General features: G+C 42.3%; 1 protein-coding gene across 1 annotated transcript in view; it reads right to left on the reverse strand.

Moving 5' to 3' along the window:
* Nucleotides 1–19091, reverse strand: part of ush2a (Usher syndrome 2A (autosomal recessive, mild)) — a 1147097-nt gene that overhangs the window by 395197 nt on the left and 732809 nt on the right. Inside the window, 1 exon segment of the mRNA XM_034188044.1 lies at nucleotides 17179–17267. Coding sequence (XP_034043935.1) covers nucleotides 17179–17267 — 89 coding nt within the window.

Genomic DNA, 19091 nt, shown 5'->3' on the forward strand with positions numbered 1-19091 from the left:
GTTGCACAGTCAAATAATAAAGAAATCAATGACACTGCATTTTATGATACACTGGAACTACACTCATGTGAGGCCAAATTCATCATCATTGTGACACATATTTACCCTACACAAGTGGAAAGACCTACCTTAAGTAGTTTTGGAGATATTGCAGTTTTAAAATGGCTCCTCAAAAAATAATTAAAGAAAAAAAAATAAAAACACAAAAATCATCATGCATTCATTCTTGGGAGGTGATGGTCTAGTGGTTAAAATGTTGGGCTTGAGACCAGAGAATCATCGGTTCAAATCCCAGCCTGACCGAAAAATCACTAAGGGCTCTTGGGCAAGGTCCTTAATCCCCAAATTGCTCCCGATGTGTAGTAAGCACCTTGTATGGCAGCACCCTGACATGGGTGAATATGAGGCATTATTTGTAAAGCAGTTTGAGCTTCTGATACAGACGGAAAAGCGCTATATAAATGCAGTCTATTTTTCTTTCATTGGGGAACAATGACAGTACAGACCTGGAATCTTTTCCAGTTGCTGAGTGAAATGACAGATGGTAAGAATTAAGCATTTTCTGAATAAGGAATGCCCCAAACAGTTCCCATTAGTTGATTTTCATCCCTAACTGTGTCACACATGGCTACCTGCAGTAAAACAGTTGGACTACAACAAAAGCACATCATCTGCAAGTCAAGTCAAGTCTGGGAGCATGTGCTGACACTACATTTTGCTGCATCCACAACAGTAGGAAACTGTCTTGTGTCCTGGATTGCAACCACCCAGACAGATTACCGCTACATTCCCACATTTCCCACATTGCATCCCCTTGGTCTTCCACAACTACTGGGGTCCTCAACACTCAGGCATCTGCGTGCTGGATCATGCACACAGAAATGGGCCACATGTGTTGTGTGGGCCGCCAGAAGAGGAGGTACTGCTGGCCCACCACCAGAGGGCGCCCTGACTGAAGTGCGGGCTTCAGGCACGAGAAGGCGCTGCCGCCACGGACACAGCTGGGGGTGACAGCTGTCACTCATTATCTCATGACAGCTGTCATCCATCTACACTTCATCATTCCACTCCATAAAAACCGGACGTCATCTCCACCTCGTTGCCGAGATATCATCTACCTGTGAAGGTAATAGTCTCAGCCTTAACACTAAACTGTGTCTTAGTCTGAACTCTTTTTGCAGCCGCTTTCCTGTGGTGTTCCTTATCTGAGAGATTGGCGTTTGGTGTGATCAGTGACGGCTTCGCTTCACACCCCAACCAGATAAGTGGTTAGACAGGAGCTGCACAAGTGTGTATTAGAGGTGGAGGTGGAATTCCCACCATTGTTGTTACTGAGTGTGCACGCACCCACATCTGACTGTTTTTGCTCCTCGCCAGCAGTACCAGATCCGACACTCGGAGACGGTGGCCACCTGGGGACTCGGAACTTGGCGGCTCCAGTATTCTCCAGGTTCGGTGGCGGAGGAAATCGTGTGGTTCCGGTTCTTCTCAGGACAGACGTCTTCTATCCTCGAGCCTGCCCACACGTCACCTTTGTGGATTGACTGTTTGCTCAAATTCTGTAATCCTCTGTGTTTTTGTTGTGCTCTTTCACAACAGTAAAGTGTTCATATTCGACTCTTTCATTGTCCGTTCATTTACGCCCCCTGTTGTGGGTCCGTGTCACTACACTTTCCCAACAACATGCCCAAAATGCCGTAGCTAACGTCATCTGCAAAAAGCAACAATGCCACCCGCATGCCACTAAAACAACAGGACAAAGAGGAAAAGTGACGATGGCCAGACATTGCTACAGTGGGGCAAAAAAGTATTTAGTCAGCCTCTGATTGTGCAAGTTCTCTGACTTAGAAAGATGAGAGAGGTCTGTAATTTTCAACATAGGTACACTTCAACTATGAGAGACAAAATAAGAAAAAAAATTCAGGAAATCAAACTGTAGGATTTTTAAGGAATTTATTTGTAAATTATGGTGGAAAATAAGTATTTGGTCACCAACAAACAGGCAAGATTTCTGGCTCTCACAGACCTGTAACTTCTTCTTTGTGAAGCTCTTCTGTCCTCCACTCGTTACCTGTATTAATGGCACCTGTTTGAACTTGTTACCTGTATAAAAGACACCTATCCACAGCCTCAAACAGTCAGATTCCAAACTCAACCATGGCCAAGACCAAAGAGCTGTTGAAGGACACCAGGAAGAATATTGTAGACCTGCACCAGGCTGGGAAGAGTGAATCTACAATACTCAAGCAGGTTGGTGTGAATAAATCAACCATGGGAGCAATTGTCAGAAAATGGAAGACATACAAGACCATTGATAATATCCCTCGATCTGGGGCTCCACGCAAGATGTCATCCTGTGGGGTCAAAATGATCATGAGAACGGTGAGCAAAAATCCCAGAACTACATGGAGGGACCTGATGAATGACCTGCAGAGAGCTGGGACCAAAGTAACAAAGGCTACACACTACGCAGAGAGGGACTCAAATCCTGCAGTGCCAGGCATGTCCCCCTGCTTAAGCCAGTATGTGTCCAGGCCCATCTGAAGTTTGCCAGAGAACATATGGATGATCCAGAAGAGGATTGGGAGAATATCATGTGGTCAGATGAAACCAAAATAGAACTTTTTGGTAAAAACTCAACTCATTGTGTTTGGAGGAAGAAGAATGCTGAGTTGCATCCCAAGAACACCATACCTACTGTGAAGCATGGGGGTGGAAACATCATGCTTTGGGAATGAACGGGGCCATGTATTATGAGATTTTAAGACAAAACCTCCTTCCATCAGTGAGCGCATTGAAGATGCAACGTGGCTGGGTCTTCCAGCATGACAATGATCCCAAACACTCTGCTCAGGCAACAAAAGAGTGGCTCTGTAAAAAGCATTTCAAGGTCCTGGAGTGGCCGAGCCAGTCTCCAGGCCTCAACCCCATAGAAAATTTGTTGAGGGAGTTGAAAGTCCATGTTGCCCAGTGACAGCCCCAAAACATCACTACTCTGGAGGAGATCTGAATGGAGGAATGGGCCAAAATACCAGCTACAGTGTGTGCAAACCTGGACTTACAGATAACGTTTGACCTCTGTCATTGCCAACAAAGGATCTGTTACAAAGCATTCAGTTGAATTTTTGTTATTGACCAAATACTTATTTTCCACCATAATTTACAAATAAATTCTTTAAAAATCCTACAATGTGATTTCCTGGATTTTTTTCTCATTTTGTCTTTCATAGTTGAAGTGTACCTATGATGAAAATTACAGACCTCTGTCATCTTTCTAAGTAGGGGAAATTGCACAATCAGGGGCTGACTAAGTACTTTTTTACCCCACTGTATCTTTATTTTTCTGCAAGCCTTAATACAACAATTTTTCAGTTTAGAACAGCCATAAACACACTTGGAGAAAAACAAATGTACATACACATAACTGTTGTCTGCAACAAATGAGACTACAGCTGGACAGAAATTACAGTATGTTTAAAGAAAAAAGATAAAATGACAGAAATGCAGGATGTGGCGTAAGCTGTGATTGAAATAGGTGGCACTACATGGGCTGTTGTGAAGTAGAAAAGGTGTAATATTAACATGATAACCTTGCTTCTTCATTCTCTTTGCCATTCGCTGATCAGTATTATTCAGCAGTTTATCTCTTTCACTCACATACACACATAACTACAGGAAATTTAAGAAAGACAAATTCAAACAGATTTGAATAACTCGTGATCTACATTATTGAGGCAAATTTGGATCTGTTATGTTTGCACAATTTTGGATTAAACTAGGCAGAACATGAAGCCTTTTCCTGTCCATAGTATTAATTTGCCTCAATACGACACAAATATTCACTAAAGTCAATGAAAATGAAAAGATAGGCACCACTTAATGACAGCCATACATTATCAACGTGAGAGTGAGTACTTCAGTGAGGAAGAAATAATACACACTGCAGAGGCAAAAAAAAAAAAAAAAAGACGAAAGATAGAGACGTCAAAATCTTCTCAAGGTCAACTTATAACCAGGAAGTGGCCTGCTTGTCTGTCCAATTAGCAACAACCAGGAAGGAACACTTTCCTTTTTGGACCTGTGACCCCTAAAGCTGTGCCGCTGCAGAGATGACAGGGGTGGAACTGAAATGATGACAGGCATTAGCATTTTTCTGCAGTTAGCTTTAGTGAGTGGGTGTGAGTGCTTGTGTGTGTGTGTTCATGCATAAAATAATGTTTCTCTAGCTTTCACTGATAGGCCTTGATGTGGGATTAGCCACTACTGGAATTTATCGCTGGCCCCTCCTTCAAAATGGCCGACAGGAAGGAAGCTGCCTCAGACAGGGTCACAGCCCCTCCCATTTTCTGAAGGTGACCTTGAGCTGAATGTTTTTCTGTCTCATTAAATCCCATGAAGCAACGACAGAGGAATGAGAATGACATTGCTTTGTCTTTTCTGCTCTGTCAAACTGTAAAGTGACTGGAGAGATTCTCAGTGAAGTTGCATTGTTTCATGTGTTTCTGTTGAAGTTAATAATAATGTGCTTAGTAAATTTTTAATACAGTATGTGGGCATGTAAAGGAAATATTCACAAAATTATAATTATTGTTGTGGTGAGATGCACGAGTGTGTGTGTGTGCGTCGTAGGTAGACATCACCAGAGTCACTCAATACTGTGAGTTTGGCCAAGCTAAAGATGAGAATATATGGGACATAGGCATACCGGACTGTGATGTGTCTCAAAACTTACAGTTGGAACCGCACTTGACACTTGAAAAAGCCATTCAGATTACAAGACAAAATGAACAAATTAAACAAAGCTGTGCGAGCTGAATGCTCAGTAGATGCAGTGAGGTGAGGAGAGCAGCAGCATAACACAAAAAGGAACAAAGTGGATGGAAGGGGCAAAATATAAATAATAAATATGGTGTACAGGAAATGCGTACTTGCTGCAACCGACAGCATAGAAGAAAATTAAAAGATGTCATAAATGTAAGAAAATGGGAGACTTTTAAGTTGCATGTAAAACTATGAATTAGCTTGTGGCAGCAGCTGCACCAGAAGCCAGAGGGGGCGATGATACATTCTTCCTGGATGTTACTGTAGATCGAGAGGCTACAGTTATAGACCAGCCTGGTTCAGCTGATGAATGGGCTGTGACAGTGCTAGTGAATGGCAGCTTGGTGGAATTTTAAACTGACACTGGGGCTGACATTGTAATAATGTCACAGCGCACATTCCCCAGCCTGCCCCAGAAACCCTGTCTGGTTAGGACCAGACCTAACACCAGCAGCTGTGGTGGGGAAGTGAAGTGTACTGGGAAATTCCTAGCCACCAGTCAGTATAAAGGGCAAAAATACTCATTTTGGTTAACGGTCAGTCATGGTTCATTCAAAACAAACTTTACTGGGGAGGGGCATGGCCAAGCAAACGGGCCTTGCAGTGAGCATTGAGACAGTTAGTACTGAAGTGCTTAACAACATGTTTGGAGACATAGGGTTAATGGACTGTAACCCAGTTAACATTAAATTGAGGGTTGACACAGCCTTATGCCACGGTGACACACCGCCGTGTGCTGTTCCCTTTCTACCTAAAGTGGAAGCTGAACTAAAAAGAATGCTGAACATGGGCGTGATTAGGCAGGTGACAAAGCCTACTGACTGGTGCAGGCCCATGGTGCCGGCAGCAAAAAAAATTCAGAGTCCCTCAGAGTGTGTGTTGACCTCAAGTGCTTAAATAAGGCGGTCAAGCGGAAACACTACATGTTGCAGACGTTCAACGACATCACTCCAAAGTTTGCCAGAGCCAAGGTGTTCTCCACACTGGATGCATCTAGTGGCTTCTGGCAAATTCCCTTAGGCCCAGGTAGCTAGCTACTGACATTCATCACACCAATGGGCAGGTTTTGTTTTCACCGCCTGCCTCTCAGATTATCATCAGTGCCGGAGATCTTCCAGCAGCTGATGTCAGGACCACAACAGAGTGCTGGTGTGCGGATTAAGCGAGGAGGAGCATGTTCGATGCTTAGAGGCCGTTCTATGTACTATAAAGCAGTCAGGCCTGAAGTTAAACAAAGATAAGTGCCACTTCAGTAAGTCAGAGCTCCACTACTTTGGACACATAATTAGCGCAGGTGGCATCAGGCGAGACACCGAAAAAGTCAGGGCCATCACGAGATGCCGAGGCCGGCCAATGTCTGCGAGCTGCGCCAGCTGTTGGGCCTTATTAACTATGTGGGGAGGTTCCTTCCTGATCTCTTCACCAAGCTGCACCCGCTCAAGGAGCTGCTCAAAAAGGAGAGCGAGTGGGTGTGGAGCGAGTTCCAGGAACAGGCACTGGAAAAAGCAAAAATTATGCTCCTATCTGTGCCTGCACTTGCATACTATGACCCCAGCCATCACACGGTCATAAGCGCGGATGCAAGCAGTTATGGTTTGGGTGCAGCACTGCTGCAAGACCATGTGGTGCCTTTAGACCCATCACATTCTACTTGCGTACTTTAACAGAGACAGAAAAATGCAACTCCGAAATAGAAAAGGACTGTCTGGCAGAAGTTTGGGCCTGTGAGTGGCTCATGAGGTACATCCGGGGGATGGATAATTTCCTCCTCGAGACAGAACACAAACTTTTCGTAACATTAATTAACATGTATGACCTGGACAAAGCACCGCTGTGGTGCCAAAGAGTGTGCCTATTGAGGTTCAATGTGATGGCTGTGCACACCCTGCTGGAAGCCCTCTAAGTCAGGAAGCAGAGTCAGACATGGACCAGGAAGTGGAGGCATACATCAGAGCAGTGGTGATAAACAAACCGGTGTCAGTGGACAGACTCACAGAAATACAATAAGCCACACAAAGTGTGGACCGTCATCAGGAGTTTGCGACCATTTAACATTTGCAGGAAACTCCTGTGGATGTTCTACCAGTCCACAGCAGCCAGCGTCCTCTTTTACACCGTGGTGTGCTGGGGGGCAGCACATCCAAGAAGGACACATCCATGCTGGACAAACTGATCAGGCGGGCTGGCTCTGTGGTTGGCATGAAGCTGGACTCTATGGTGACAGTGACAGAGAAGAGAATACTGGACAAACTGCTAGACATTATGGACGATGCCAGTCACCCTCTGCACACCGTCATCAGCAACCAGAGGAGCCTCTTCAGCCACAGATTGCTCCTTCCCAAGTGCAGGACCAACAGACTGAAAAACTCCTTTGTCCCTCAGGTGATCAGACTGTACAACTCCTCACTCAGTGGGAGGAGGAGTAACAGGAAGACAGAGGACAGGAATGAGAATGAGAGGAACACTAGTAGCCAGCAAACCAGTATTGATCAGTATGTCTGGTATTTATATTATATGTATTTGTATTTATATTTGCAAACTGTTTTTCTTTTCTTCACTTTTGATAATCTGTGTGCTTCTTGCCCCATGTGCTGCTATACAATGCTGCTGGAACCTCAATTTCCCTAAGGGAGTCTTCCCAAGGGAACTTCTATTTAATCTCTCATCTAATCTAATCAGATGCATCCAGCGTGGCTGGCCACGCAGACTGGCCATGATCCCATCCTCTCCCAGGTTCTACACTGCTAGGATTTAACTTTCAGAATCAAATGGAGTACTAATGTATGGGGATCGAACTGTAGTCCCAACACCATTGAGGGCTAACATCCTCAACCAAATTCAAGATGTCCACCGGTGGCTAACAAAATGCCACACAAGGGCCAAAGTGTCAGTGTGCTGGCTGGGCAACAGAGGTGACATTAAGTGAATGGTGACGCAGTTCTGTATAGAACACAAGCCAAAGCAGAGATGCGAGCCCCTGATGACTGCGGCAGACCTGTTTGAGCTAAATGGCAAGAGCTGTTTGATTGTGGTGCACTACTATTCACATTACCATTGAGGTGGCACACCTGTCCTCCATGACTAGCCTGCAGATCATCAACCGCTTAAAGGATATCTTTGCCAAATGGGGAATTCAGCTGGAGTTCGTTAGTGACAACACCATGTAGTTCTCTTCGACAGAATTCAGAGACTTTGCTAAAGATTATGGGTTCACCCATATGACCTCCAGTTCACACCACCCACCAGTCAAATGGGGCAGCTGAGAGAGCAGTCTAAACCACTAAAAGGGTCCTCAAGCAGCCAGATTCATCACTGGCTCTGATGAGCTACCGGGTGATGCCCATCTCTGCCACGGGGGTCAGTCCAGCTCAATTTATATTGGAACGGCAGATCCGTGTACCCTTGTGCCGACGTTGAAGATGAGCTTACAGACAGATCCTGTAGCATCACTTAGGTGACTCACAAACCTTTATTTTGTTTTGAAGAGACATGCATTTTTTGAGGAAAGCAGAAATGGTTGAACAGAATGCTTCTGTTGCAATACACTCTGTGCGTGGGAGCGAGTGAAGCTCAGAAAAGACAGACTTTTACTAGTTATTTTAGAATGACATTTAGTTCTAATGTTTTGAAAACAAAAGAGACTTTCAGCTCTGATGTTTTGAAAAATGGTTGGATTCTGAATGGGGACACGTTGGTATTTTATGTTAACCTCTGTACTAACTGGTAAATTCCCCTTGTTTTGTTTGTTCCCGTTCCAGCTGATTCTGCTTGATTTCTTCAAACTCTTGCTATGTGTGACAGGGATTCTGGCTTTCAGAGTCTTCCAAGATGCAGAAATCAGAAGTGTATCTCTATGCTGTGAAAGTGTCAAACTTGTAGAGAGCCTGCTTTACTTCAGCAATAAAATTTATGTGTCTGAGTGCTCAGCATTTGAGACCAAGAGACATTTGGGAGGACCTTTTGTGGTCAATACAGTACTGGACAGGGGTGTTCGGTGATGCAAATACCTTTGCATGAGAACAAAGACCTATCTGTAGGATCCTGGTGAATGCAGTCTTACTGTATGGTTGGGAGATGGATGTGAACTAGTGTCCTAAGACAATGATTGGATGTCTGTGATAGTAGGTCTCTTCTGGGAATACTTGGGTACTGCTGGAATGAGTTTTTGTCAAACTACCGATTGCTTAGGGAGATTCAGATAAAGAAAATCACCTGTCAGTATGTCTGCAACAACACTGCGGCCATGTGATGCTTTCTCAAGGCACGATCCAGCAAACAGGTGTTTCACTGTTGAGGACAGCTTTTAATGGAAAAGGCCAATACGACACCCATCCACACACAGATATATATATATATATATATATATATATATATATATATATATATATATATATATATATATATATATATATATATATAAATTAAATTTCTTAATTTTAAGCACCCAATCATTTCTAGGAATATAAACCAAACCAAATAAGATGTGATTTTATTTACCTCGCCGACAAATGGTTGCAACACCAAGTGCAAATGATAATATATCGTCGACAGATGGCAGCAGCTCACACAATTGTTCAACACATTAAAATGGTGAGGAAGATGTCCTACGGCACTTCCTGTTTCTGTTGTCATTGTTGATGAACGTCCAAGGGGAAAGATTAAAATAAAAAACTGGTTTTAACCGTTTTTCGGACGGTATGGACTAATGTTTCTTAATCGCTGGCATTCTCACGCACACTTCCAGCGGACACTTCACTAAAAATGATGGTTAATTGGCTATGCTCATAAGTGTTAGCAAAAGCTAAGCTAAAGCTGCATTGGCTAACCGTTGTTGTACCAAATCTAACTGTTTAACATATTCTAAGGTTGAAAATCATCAAGCGGACACTTTGTTTCCGTCCGAGAGGCTACCCGCTTGATTGAAATGAATTTATGTCGTCTGAAGTAAAACCTTGTTAGATTTTTTAATAACAGTTAGCCGATTAGCCGCTATCGCTTAGCGGCTAATGGTGACCCATTCTGAACCCATGGTTAGCTATCGGTTAGCAACTAATGGCAGTGCAATTACTTGCGATTACTTGCAATTACTTACCACTGCCTAACCGAACACTTTAACATTTCGCAACAAATGAACCCACACTCCTCGTCTAATACCACTGTACTAATTCCTCAAAACAAAATATGCATTGAAAAGTATTTATGAATGGATATATAACAGTGAATTGGTCAACTGTTGGTGACTCTACAGCATCTACAAATGAGTTATAATGCAAATGTAACCTTCACTTTAGTTAAGCTCACATGAAATACTTTACTAACAGCTTGTAAAGGCTGTATAATAGTATTTTTAAGTTTACTAATGCGTTGATAAGCATTTATAAATGGACATATAAAAGTGAATTGGTTAACTGAGATTGTGATTAAAATATATTAAGCATATACAAAAAAGTTATAAAACAAATTTAACCTTCACTTTAGTTAACCTCACACCAAATACTTTACTAACAGCTTGTAAAGGATTTATAATAGTATTTTTAAGTTTATTAATGCGTAGATAAGCATTCAACAGTCAACTGTTTGAGATTGTGATTAAAATATATATTAAGCTTATACAAATGATAAAACAAATTCGTACACAGATAAAGTCTTTAAAACTGCATACTTATAGTGATGGGGAAAGAGACTGGAGCTTTGTACATTATTAACAAATGATACATAAAGTATTGAAGATTAAGGATAAGTATGCAATCTTTACAAATGTTATAACTGATACACTGACCATCAACTAAAGGTATTATTAATGCTTAGTAAAGGCTTAATAATTTGTGAGGAAAAAATGGTGTAAAGACAATAAAAATGATTTGTAAAATATTTTTTATCACTAATGAATAGTGTCTGATTTTACATTTGTAAATGATGAACTACAGTGAGGAAAATAAGTATTTGATCCACTGTCGATTAAGCAAATTTTCCAACCTACAAAGAATGGAGAGTTCTGTAAGCTTTATCATAGGTTCACTTCAGCTGTGAGAGACAGAATTAAAAAAAAATAAAAATAAAAAAAATCAGAAAATCACATTGTATGATTTTTAAATAATCAATTTGCATTTTATTGCATGAAATAAGTATTTGATCCACCAGAACAGCAGACCTTAATATTTGGTACAGAAACCTTTGTTTGCAGTTCCAGAGCTCAGATGTTTCCTTTAGTTCTTGACCAAGTTTTCACACACTGCAGCAGGGATTTTGGTCCACTCCTCCATACAGATCTTCTCCAGATCTTTCAGGTTTGGAGTTTCAGCTCCCTCCAAAGATTTTCTATTGAGTTCAGGTCTGGAGACTGGCTTGGCCACTACAGGACCTTGAAATACTTCTTACAGAGCCCCTCCTTAGTTGTCCTGGCTGTGTGTTTGGGGTCATTATCATGCTGAAGACCCAGCCACAACCCATCTTCAATGCTCTTACTGAGGGAAGGAGGTAATTTGCCAAAATCTCACCAAACATGACCCCATCTATCCTCCCTTCAATACAGTGCAGTTATCCCGTCCCCTTTGTAGAAGAGCACCCGCAGAGTATGATGTTTCCACCCCCATGTTTCACAACTGGGACGGTGTTCTTGGGGTTGTTCTCTTTCCTCTAAACATGGTAAGTGGAGTTGATTCCAAAAAGCTTTATTTTGGTCTCATCTGACCACATGACCTTCTCCCATGCCTCCTCTGGATCACCCAGATGGTCACTGGTGAACTTCAAATGGGCCTGGACATGTGCTGGCATGAGCAGCGGGACCTTGCTGCCCTGCAGGATTTTAAACCATGACGACGTCGTGTGTTACTAATGTAATCTTTGTGACTGTGGTCCCAGCTCTCTTCAGGTCATTGTCCAGGTCCTCCTGTGTAGTTCTGAGCTTTCTCACAATCATCCTTACCCCACGAGGTGAGATCTTGCATGGAATCCCACACCGAGGAAGATTGACAGTCACCTTGTGTTTCTTCCATTTTCTAATAATTATACCAACAGTTGTTGTCTTCTACCAAGCTGCTTGCCTGTTGTCCTGTAGTCCATCCCAGCCTTGTGCAGGTCTACAGTTTTATCCCTGGGGTCCTTAGACAGCTCTTTGTTCTTGGCCATGGTGGATAGGTTGGAGTGTGATTGATTGAGTGTATGGACAGGTGTCCTTTATATAGGTAACAAGTTCAAACAGGTGCAATTAATACAGGTAAAGAGTGCAGGATAGGAGGACTTGTAACTAATGTTTTTCATTAGTTACTTCATCCAAACCATCAACATGTTTATTAGACCCCATTCCTACCAGGCTGCTCAAGGAAGCCCTACCATTATTTAATGCTTCGATCTTAAATATGATCAATCTATCTTTGTTAGTTGGCTATGTACCACAGGCTTTTAAGGTGGCAGTAATTAAACCATTACTTAAAAAGCCATCACTTGACCCAGCTATCTTAGCTAATTATAGGCCAATCTCCAACCTTCCTTTTCTCTCAAAAATTCTTGAAAGGGTAGTTGTAAAACAGTTAACTGATCATCTGCAGAGGAATGGTCTATTTGAAGAGTTTCAGTCAGGTTTTAGAATTCATCATAGTACAGAAACAGCATTAGTGAAGGTTACAAATGATCTTCTTATGGCCTCGGACAGTGGACTCATCTCTGTGCTTGTTCTGTTAGACCTCAGTGCTGCTTTTGATACTGTTGACCATAAAATTTTATTACAGAGATTAGAGCATGCCATAGGTATTAAAGGCACTGCGCTGCGGTGGTTTGAATCATATTTGTCTAATAGATTACAATTTGTTCATGTAAATGGGGAATCTTCTTCACAGACTAAAGTTAATTATGGAGTTCCACAAGGTTCTGTGCTAGGACCAATTTTATTCACTTTATATATGCTTCCCTTAGGCAGTATTATTAGACGGTATTGCTTAAATTTTCATTGTTACGCAGATGATACCCAGCTTTATCTATCCATGAAGCCAGAGGACACACACCAATTAGCTAAACTGCAGGATTGTCTTACAGACATAAAGACATGGATGACCTCTAATTTCCTGCTTTTAAACTCAGATAAAACTGAAGTTATTGTACTTGACCCCACAAATCTTAGAAACATGGTGTCTAACCAGATCCTTACTCTGGATGGCATTACCCTGACCTCTAGTAATACTGTGAGAAATCTTGGAGTCATTTTTGATCAGGATATGTCATTCAAAGCGCATATTAAACAAATATGTAGGACTGCTTTTTTGCATTTACGCAATATCTCTAAAATCAGAAAGGTCTTGTCTCAGAGTGATGCTGAAAAACTAATTCATGCATTTATTTCTTCTAGGCTGGACTATTGTAATTCATTATTATCAGGTTGTCCTAAAAGTTCCCTAAAAAGCCTTCAGTTAATTCAAAATGCTGCAGCTAGAGTGCTGACGGGGACTAGAAGGAGAGAGCATATCTCACCCATATTGGCCTCTCTTCATTGGCTTCCTGTTAATTCTAGAATAGAATTTAAAATTCTTCTTCTTACTTATAAGGTTTTGAATAATCAGGTCCCATCTTATCTTAGGGACCTCGTAGTACCATATCACCCCAATAGAGCGCTTCGCTCTCAGACTGCAGGCTTACTTGTAGTTCCTAGGGTTTGTAAGAGTAGAATGGGAGGCAGAGCCTTCAGCTTTCAGGCTCCTCTCCTGTGGAACCAGCTCCCAATTCAGATCAGGGAGACAGACACCCTCTCTACTTTTAAGATTAGGCTTAAATCTTTCCTTTTCGCTAAAGCTTATAGTTAGGGCTGGATCAGGTGACCCTGAACCATCCCTTAGTTATGCTGCTATAGACGTAGACTGCTGGGGGGTTCCCATGATGCACTGTTTCTTTCTCTTTTTGCTCTGTATGCACCACTCTGCATTTAATCATTAGTGATCGATCTCTGCTCCCCTCCACAGCATGTCTTTTTCCTGGTTCTCTCCCTCAGCCCCAACCAGTCCCAGCAGAAGACTGCCCCTCCCTGAGCCTGGTTCTGCTGGAGGTTTCTTCCTGTTAAAAGGGAGTTTTTCCTTCCCACTGTAGCCAAGTGCTTGCTCACAGGGGGTCGTTTTGACCGTTGGGGTTTTACATCATTATTGTATGGCCTTGCCTTACAATATAAAGCGCCTTGGGGCAACTGTTTGTTGTGATTTGGCGCTATATAAAAAAAAAATTGATTGATTGATTGATTGATTGACTTGTTAAAGAAAAACTAACAGGTCTGTGACAGACAGAATTCATGCTGGTTGGTAGGTGATCAAATACTTATTTCATGCAATAAAATGCAAATTAATTATTTAAAAATCATACATTGTAATTTTTATTTTTCAGAATTTTGTTTTTAGATTCTGTCTCTCACAGCTGAAGTGTACCTATGATAAAAATGACAGACCTGTACATTCTTTGTAGACTGGAAAACGTACAAAATCGACAGTGGATCAAATACTTATTTGCCCACTAGATTAATGATCAACAATGGTTTATTGAGAATTAAAAAGTCATTTGTAAATGTTTTATAAAGACATTACATATTTTGTTATTAATAATTATTAAGCCATCTACTTATGTTCTTACCAATGAGTAGCTAATAAAAAAGGAAGCTTTGTAAATGTTTTACAAGTAGTTACTTAAGCATTTACACTTTATAAATGCTTTACTAATGCTTTATAGCATGCAGTTAATATAAAGTGTTACCAAATGTTTATTGACAAATACTGAACACAGGGAGACAATCAGGGGCATGTTAAGAAGCTCTGCAGCTCTAGTTTCACTATAAGGAAAAAATAAAAAACATCATTATAATATCAAAAACATATTTGAATGCACACATGCCCAAATGTGCCTGTGCGGGCTTTCATTTGGAACAATTACACAAATAAACTATTTCCTCACCAAACAGCCACCCATCGTGCACCATGCCAGCAGCTAGCCTGTTCCCAACCCAACCAATGCATTTGTGCATCACATATGATTTGAATGAAAATGTTTTCTATCAACAAAAACAAATGAATCATGTGATGGAGCCTTTACAGCAACATGTATGCAGTCAATAGCTCCGAATACATTTTGGAAACAAGCTCTCACTGCAAATTGCGCTTTAATGTTGGAATGTAATATACTTGGATGACATTCGGTTGATTCTGTTCCACACAGCTGGCATAGCTCGGCTCAAGGTTGACTGGCACACTCCTGATTGACCGACCAACACCTGCTGGAATGACCCCGTTGCCAGGAAGCCCAACGTGGTCCGCACCTGTGTGGGCACAGACAACCCCTGGCTCCTCGCTGTATTGCACTTTGAGGCCAGCCACAGTTCTGCCCACAACTGAAGTAACACTGGCCTTGGTAAGTGAAATCTGCTTATGAGCCGATTATCGTCATTTGCAAGTAAATCTTTATGTTTCCTGAATACATGCTCACATCAGAATACACCATTTGGAAGGTCCTCTAACAACACTAACACAGCCACTGTTAACACCATTTCCCTCATCACTTTCGGCATGATTTTATATCCACCCATATAACTGCACAGAAATGGGTGTGTTAATTAGTAAGTGTGTCTCTGATGTGCACATCACTCTGATGACTTCTTGTTTTCACACTATTAACAGTTTCCCAGCATCACCTCTATATCTTGCCAGTGTGGACCAATAGCTTTAGAAACGTGTGAACGCCAGCCATGAACTTGTCATGGCGCATCGCACATTTCCATGGTCATTTCACTATGACTACATCTGAACATAAGCATGGAGATGGATGTATGCCACGCTTTGTGTGCACACGCAGCCTTTGTACATGAGGCCCCTGGTCTGATCTGACATACAGAGTTAAACCTAATGTGAGAGATGCACAGTTGTTCACCTTTCAGCTGCTCCTGTTTTGAGCAAGGTCACCACAGTGGATTCAACACAGACCCGCATTGGAATTTGGAGCAAGTTTTTTGCCAAATGCCCTCCCTGACGCAACTCCAGTTTTTCCTGAAGAAATACACACGGCTCCTGGACTTCTGTAGACAACTGCCATCCAAGTACTAGGACTCAAGGACTCACTCTGCTTAGCTTCTGAGATTTGGCCAGATCAAGCTTACGCAGAGCAGACTGACTGCTTAAAGATTCACTGTAAACCTTTCAAATAAAACACGCAATATGTCATGATTAACTTCAGTTATGAGACACAAACACACATCCTCCAATGCACTGTAGTAAAATGGTCTTAATTGTTTTGGTTCTTCAGTCACATTGGTGGATGAGTATTGTACTGCGATGAGTAAATGGTAAATGGGCTGCATTGGTATTGTGTTTCGCCATCTAAATTTGATTACATACGGGTTAAGGAGACGAGTGCCAGTAAGAGCGGTCTACAGCAGAAGAGGGGTTAGCGCACACCTACAAAACCCTCTGTTGCAGGCTCACAGAACATATCATTGATACAAGAGTGGGCGTGTTCACATGTGAGCTCAAACGCACATGCCTACACAAACTTGTCAGGTGAATAAGAAAAGACACACATACACACCTGCACTCAGAAGATGAAAAGGCACCAAGCCATACATCACTTAGGCACTGACACACACACACACACAACACACACACACACACACACACACACACACACACACACACACACACACACACACACACACACACACACACACACACACACACACACACACACACACACACACACTCAACTGCTACATTGGGAGCAACTTAGTATCAATGTGTTCAGAAATTCTAGATATTATTCAGAGACTTGCATAAAATATGTTGAGCTTTGACACATGTGCACTCATGCTCATTTATGTCTCTGGGTCTTCGGCCTCTGAGATCAAGAAATGCCTGGGAAGAGCTTATGGAGTCATGAGGTCTCTGGATAGAGGTATTTGGTGATGTCAACATCTTTGCAGCAGAATAAACATCCAGGTCTTTAGGGTTCTGGTGCTTCCTGTCTTACTGTATGATTGTGAGTAATGAGTAGCTACTGAGTGAAACTAAGACAAGGAGCATCACTTGCACTGTAATGGAGTGTCAGCCTCAACATTTTGGCCATGTGGTACATTTCTCTATACATGATCTAGCACATAGCTGCCTGAGTGTTGAGGACCCCAGTGAATGAAGAAGGCCAAGAGGATGCCCACATTTCACCTAGCTGTGGCGGATAGATGGTTGTTTTAGAGATGCAGCAATGGACTTACTGTCTGCCTGGGCAGTTGCATCCAGGACTCAAGGTAGTTCCACAGTGTGGATGTAGTGAAGTGTGTTACAAGCACATGCTCAAAGGTACTGCACTCAACCTGAAAATATCTGCTGCAAACAAAGGTAGTCTTACCTCGACTGACTCGGGCCCCAGGACTGTCACCTTTGGTGGACTAAGGCCAGCAGGGCGAGAAGGTTTGGTTGTGATATTGGCCCAGGGACCTGAAAGTAAGGAACAACATAAAGTAACACCCCTGTTCCACAGAGCACCATTCTATTACAATCCCCCCACAATCCAGAAAAAGTAAAAGTCTGATAGGAGGCATACTGGAGTATGCCTCCCATCAGACTGGCTTATAAAGTGCAGACCTGGTAAGTAGCTGGCTTATAAAGCATATACCTGGCAACCCGCTTGAAAATAAAAGTAAAGTTGCGCCCAGCTGCGTTCTCAGCCACAACCGCAACAAACAAACAAACTGCTTTTGCTTCAAATTCTTACCCCGATGGAGCACAGTCAAACAAGTATCATGGTGTACTCACTCGGACTATCCTATTTAAAGATGTTAGAACATGATTGAAGCTGTTCAGACTATGATGGGGACAGTCTCAAATACCTGGGCATTCACCTCAACAGCAAAGTGGACTGGACTCACAACACTGACGCCCTGTACAAAAAAGGTCAGACTCGCCTCCACCACCTGAGGAGACTGAGATCCTTTGCAGTGAGCAGGCCTCTGCTTAAGACCTTCTACAATGCTGTTGTAGCCTCAGCTCTCCTCTATGCTGTCGTCTGTTGGGCCCTGGGCAGCACAGAGCGGGAGAGAAAGAGACTGAACAAGCTGGTCAGGAAGTCCAGCTCTGTCCTGGGCTGTCCTCTGAACTCTCTGGAGGAGGTGGCTGAGAGAAGGGTGTTAACCAAGCTCAAATCCATCATGAACAACTCCTCTCACCCTCTGCACCGGACTGTAGTGGAGCTGACCAGCTCGTTCAGTGACAGACTGAGGCACCCTCAGTGCAAGAAGGAACGATACCGCAGGTCGTACCTCCCTGCTGCTGTCAGACTGTACAATAACACTGTGAAATAACCACATGCAATAATACAACCCCTGGCAAAAATTATGGAATCACCGGCCTCGGAGGATGTTCATTCAGTTGTTTAATTTTGTAGAAAAAAAAACGGATCACAGACATGACACAAAACTAAAGTAATTTCAAATGTCAACTTTCTGGCTTTAAGAAACACTATAAGAAATCAAGAAAAAAATTGTGGCAGTCAGTAACGGTTACTTTTTTAGACCAAGCAAAGGGAAAAAAATATGGACACACTCAATTCTGAGGAATAAATTATGGAATCACCCTGTAAATTTTCATCCCCAAAACTAACACCTGCATCAAATCAGATCTGCTCGTTAGTCTGCATCTAAAAAGGAATGATCACACCTTGTGGACTGACATGAAGCATGGCTCCAACACGAGAGATGTCAATTGAAACAAAGGAGAGGATTATCAAACTCTTAAAAGAGGGTAAATCATCACACAATGTTGCAAAAGATGTTGGTTGTTCACAGTCAGCTGTGTCTAAACTCTGGACCAAATACAAACAACATGGGAAGGTTGTTAAAGGCAAACATACTGGTAGACCAAGGAAGACATCAAAGCATCAAGACAGAAAACTTAAAGCAATATGTCTCAAAAATCGAAAATGCACAACAAAACAAATGAGAACGAATGGAAGGAAACTGGAGGAAACTGGAGGAAACTGGAGTCAACGTCTGTGACCACCTAAAGAAAGAAACCGCCTAAAGGAAATGGGATTTACATACAGAAAAGCTAAATGAAAGCCATCATTAACACCTAAACAGAAAAAAACAAGGTTACAATGGGCTAAGGAAAAGCAATCGTGGACTGTGGATGACTGGATGAAAGTCATATTCAGTGATGAATCTCGAATCTGCATTGGGCAAGGTGATGATGCTGGAACTTTTGTTTGGTGCCGTTCCAATGAGATTTATAAAGATGACTGCCTGAAGAGAACATGTAAATTTC

This window comes from Thalassophryne amazonica, chromosome 2, assembly GCF_902500255.1.
Source record: "Thalassophryne amazonica chromosome 2, fThaAma1.1, whole genome shotgun sequence".
Lineage (NCBI taxonomy): Eukaryota > Metazoa > Chordata > Actinopteri > Batrachoidiformes > Batrachoididae > Thalassophryne > Thalassophryne amazonica.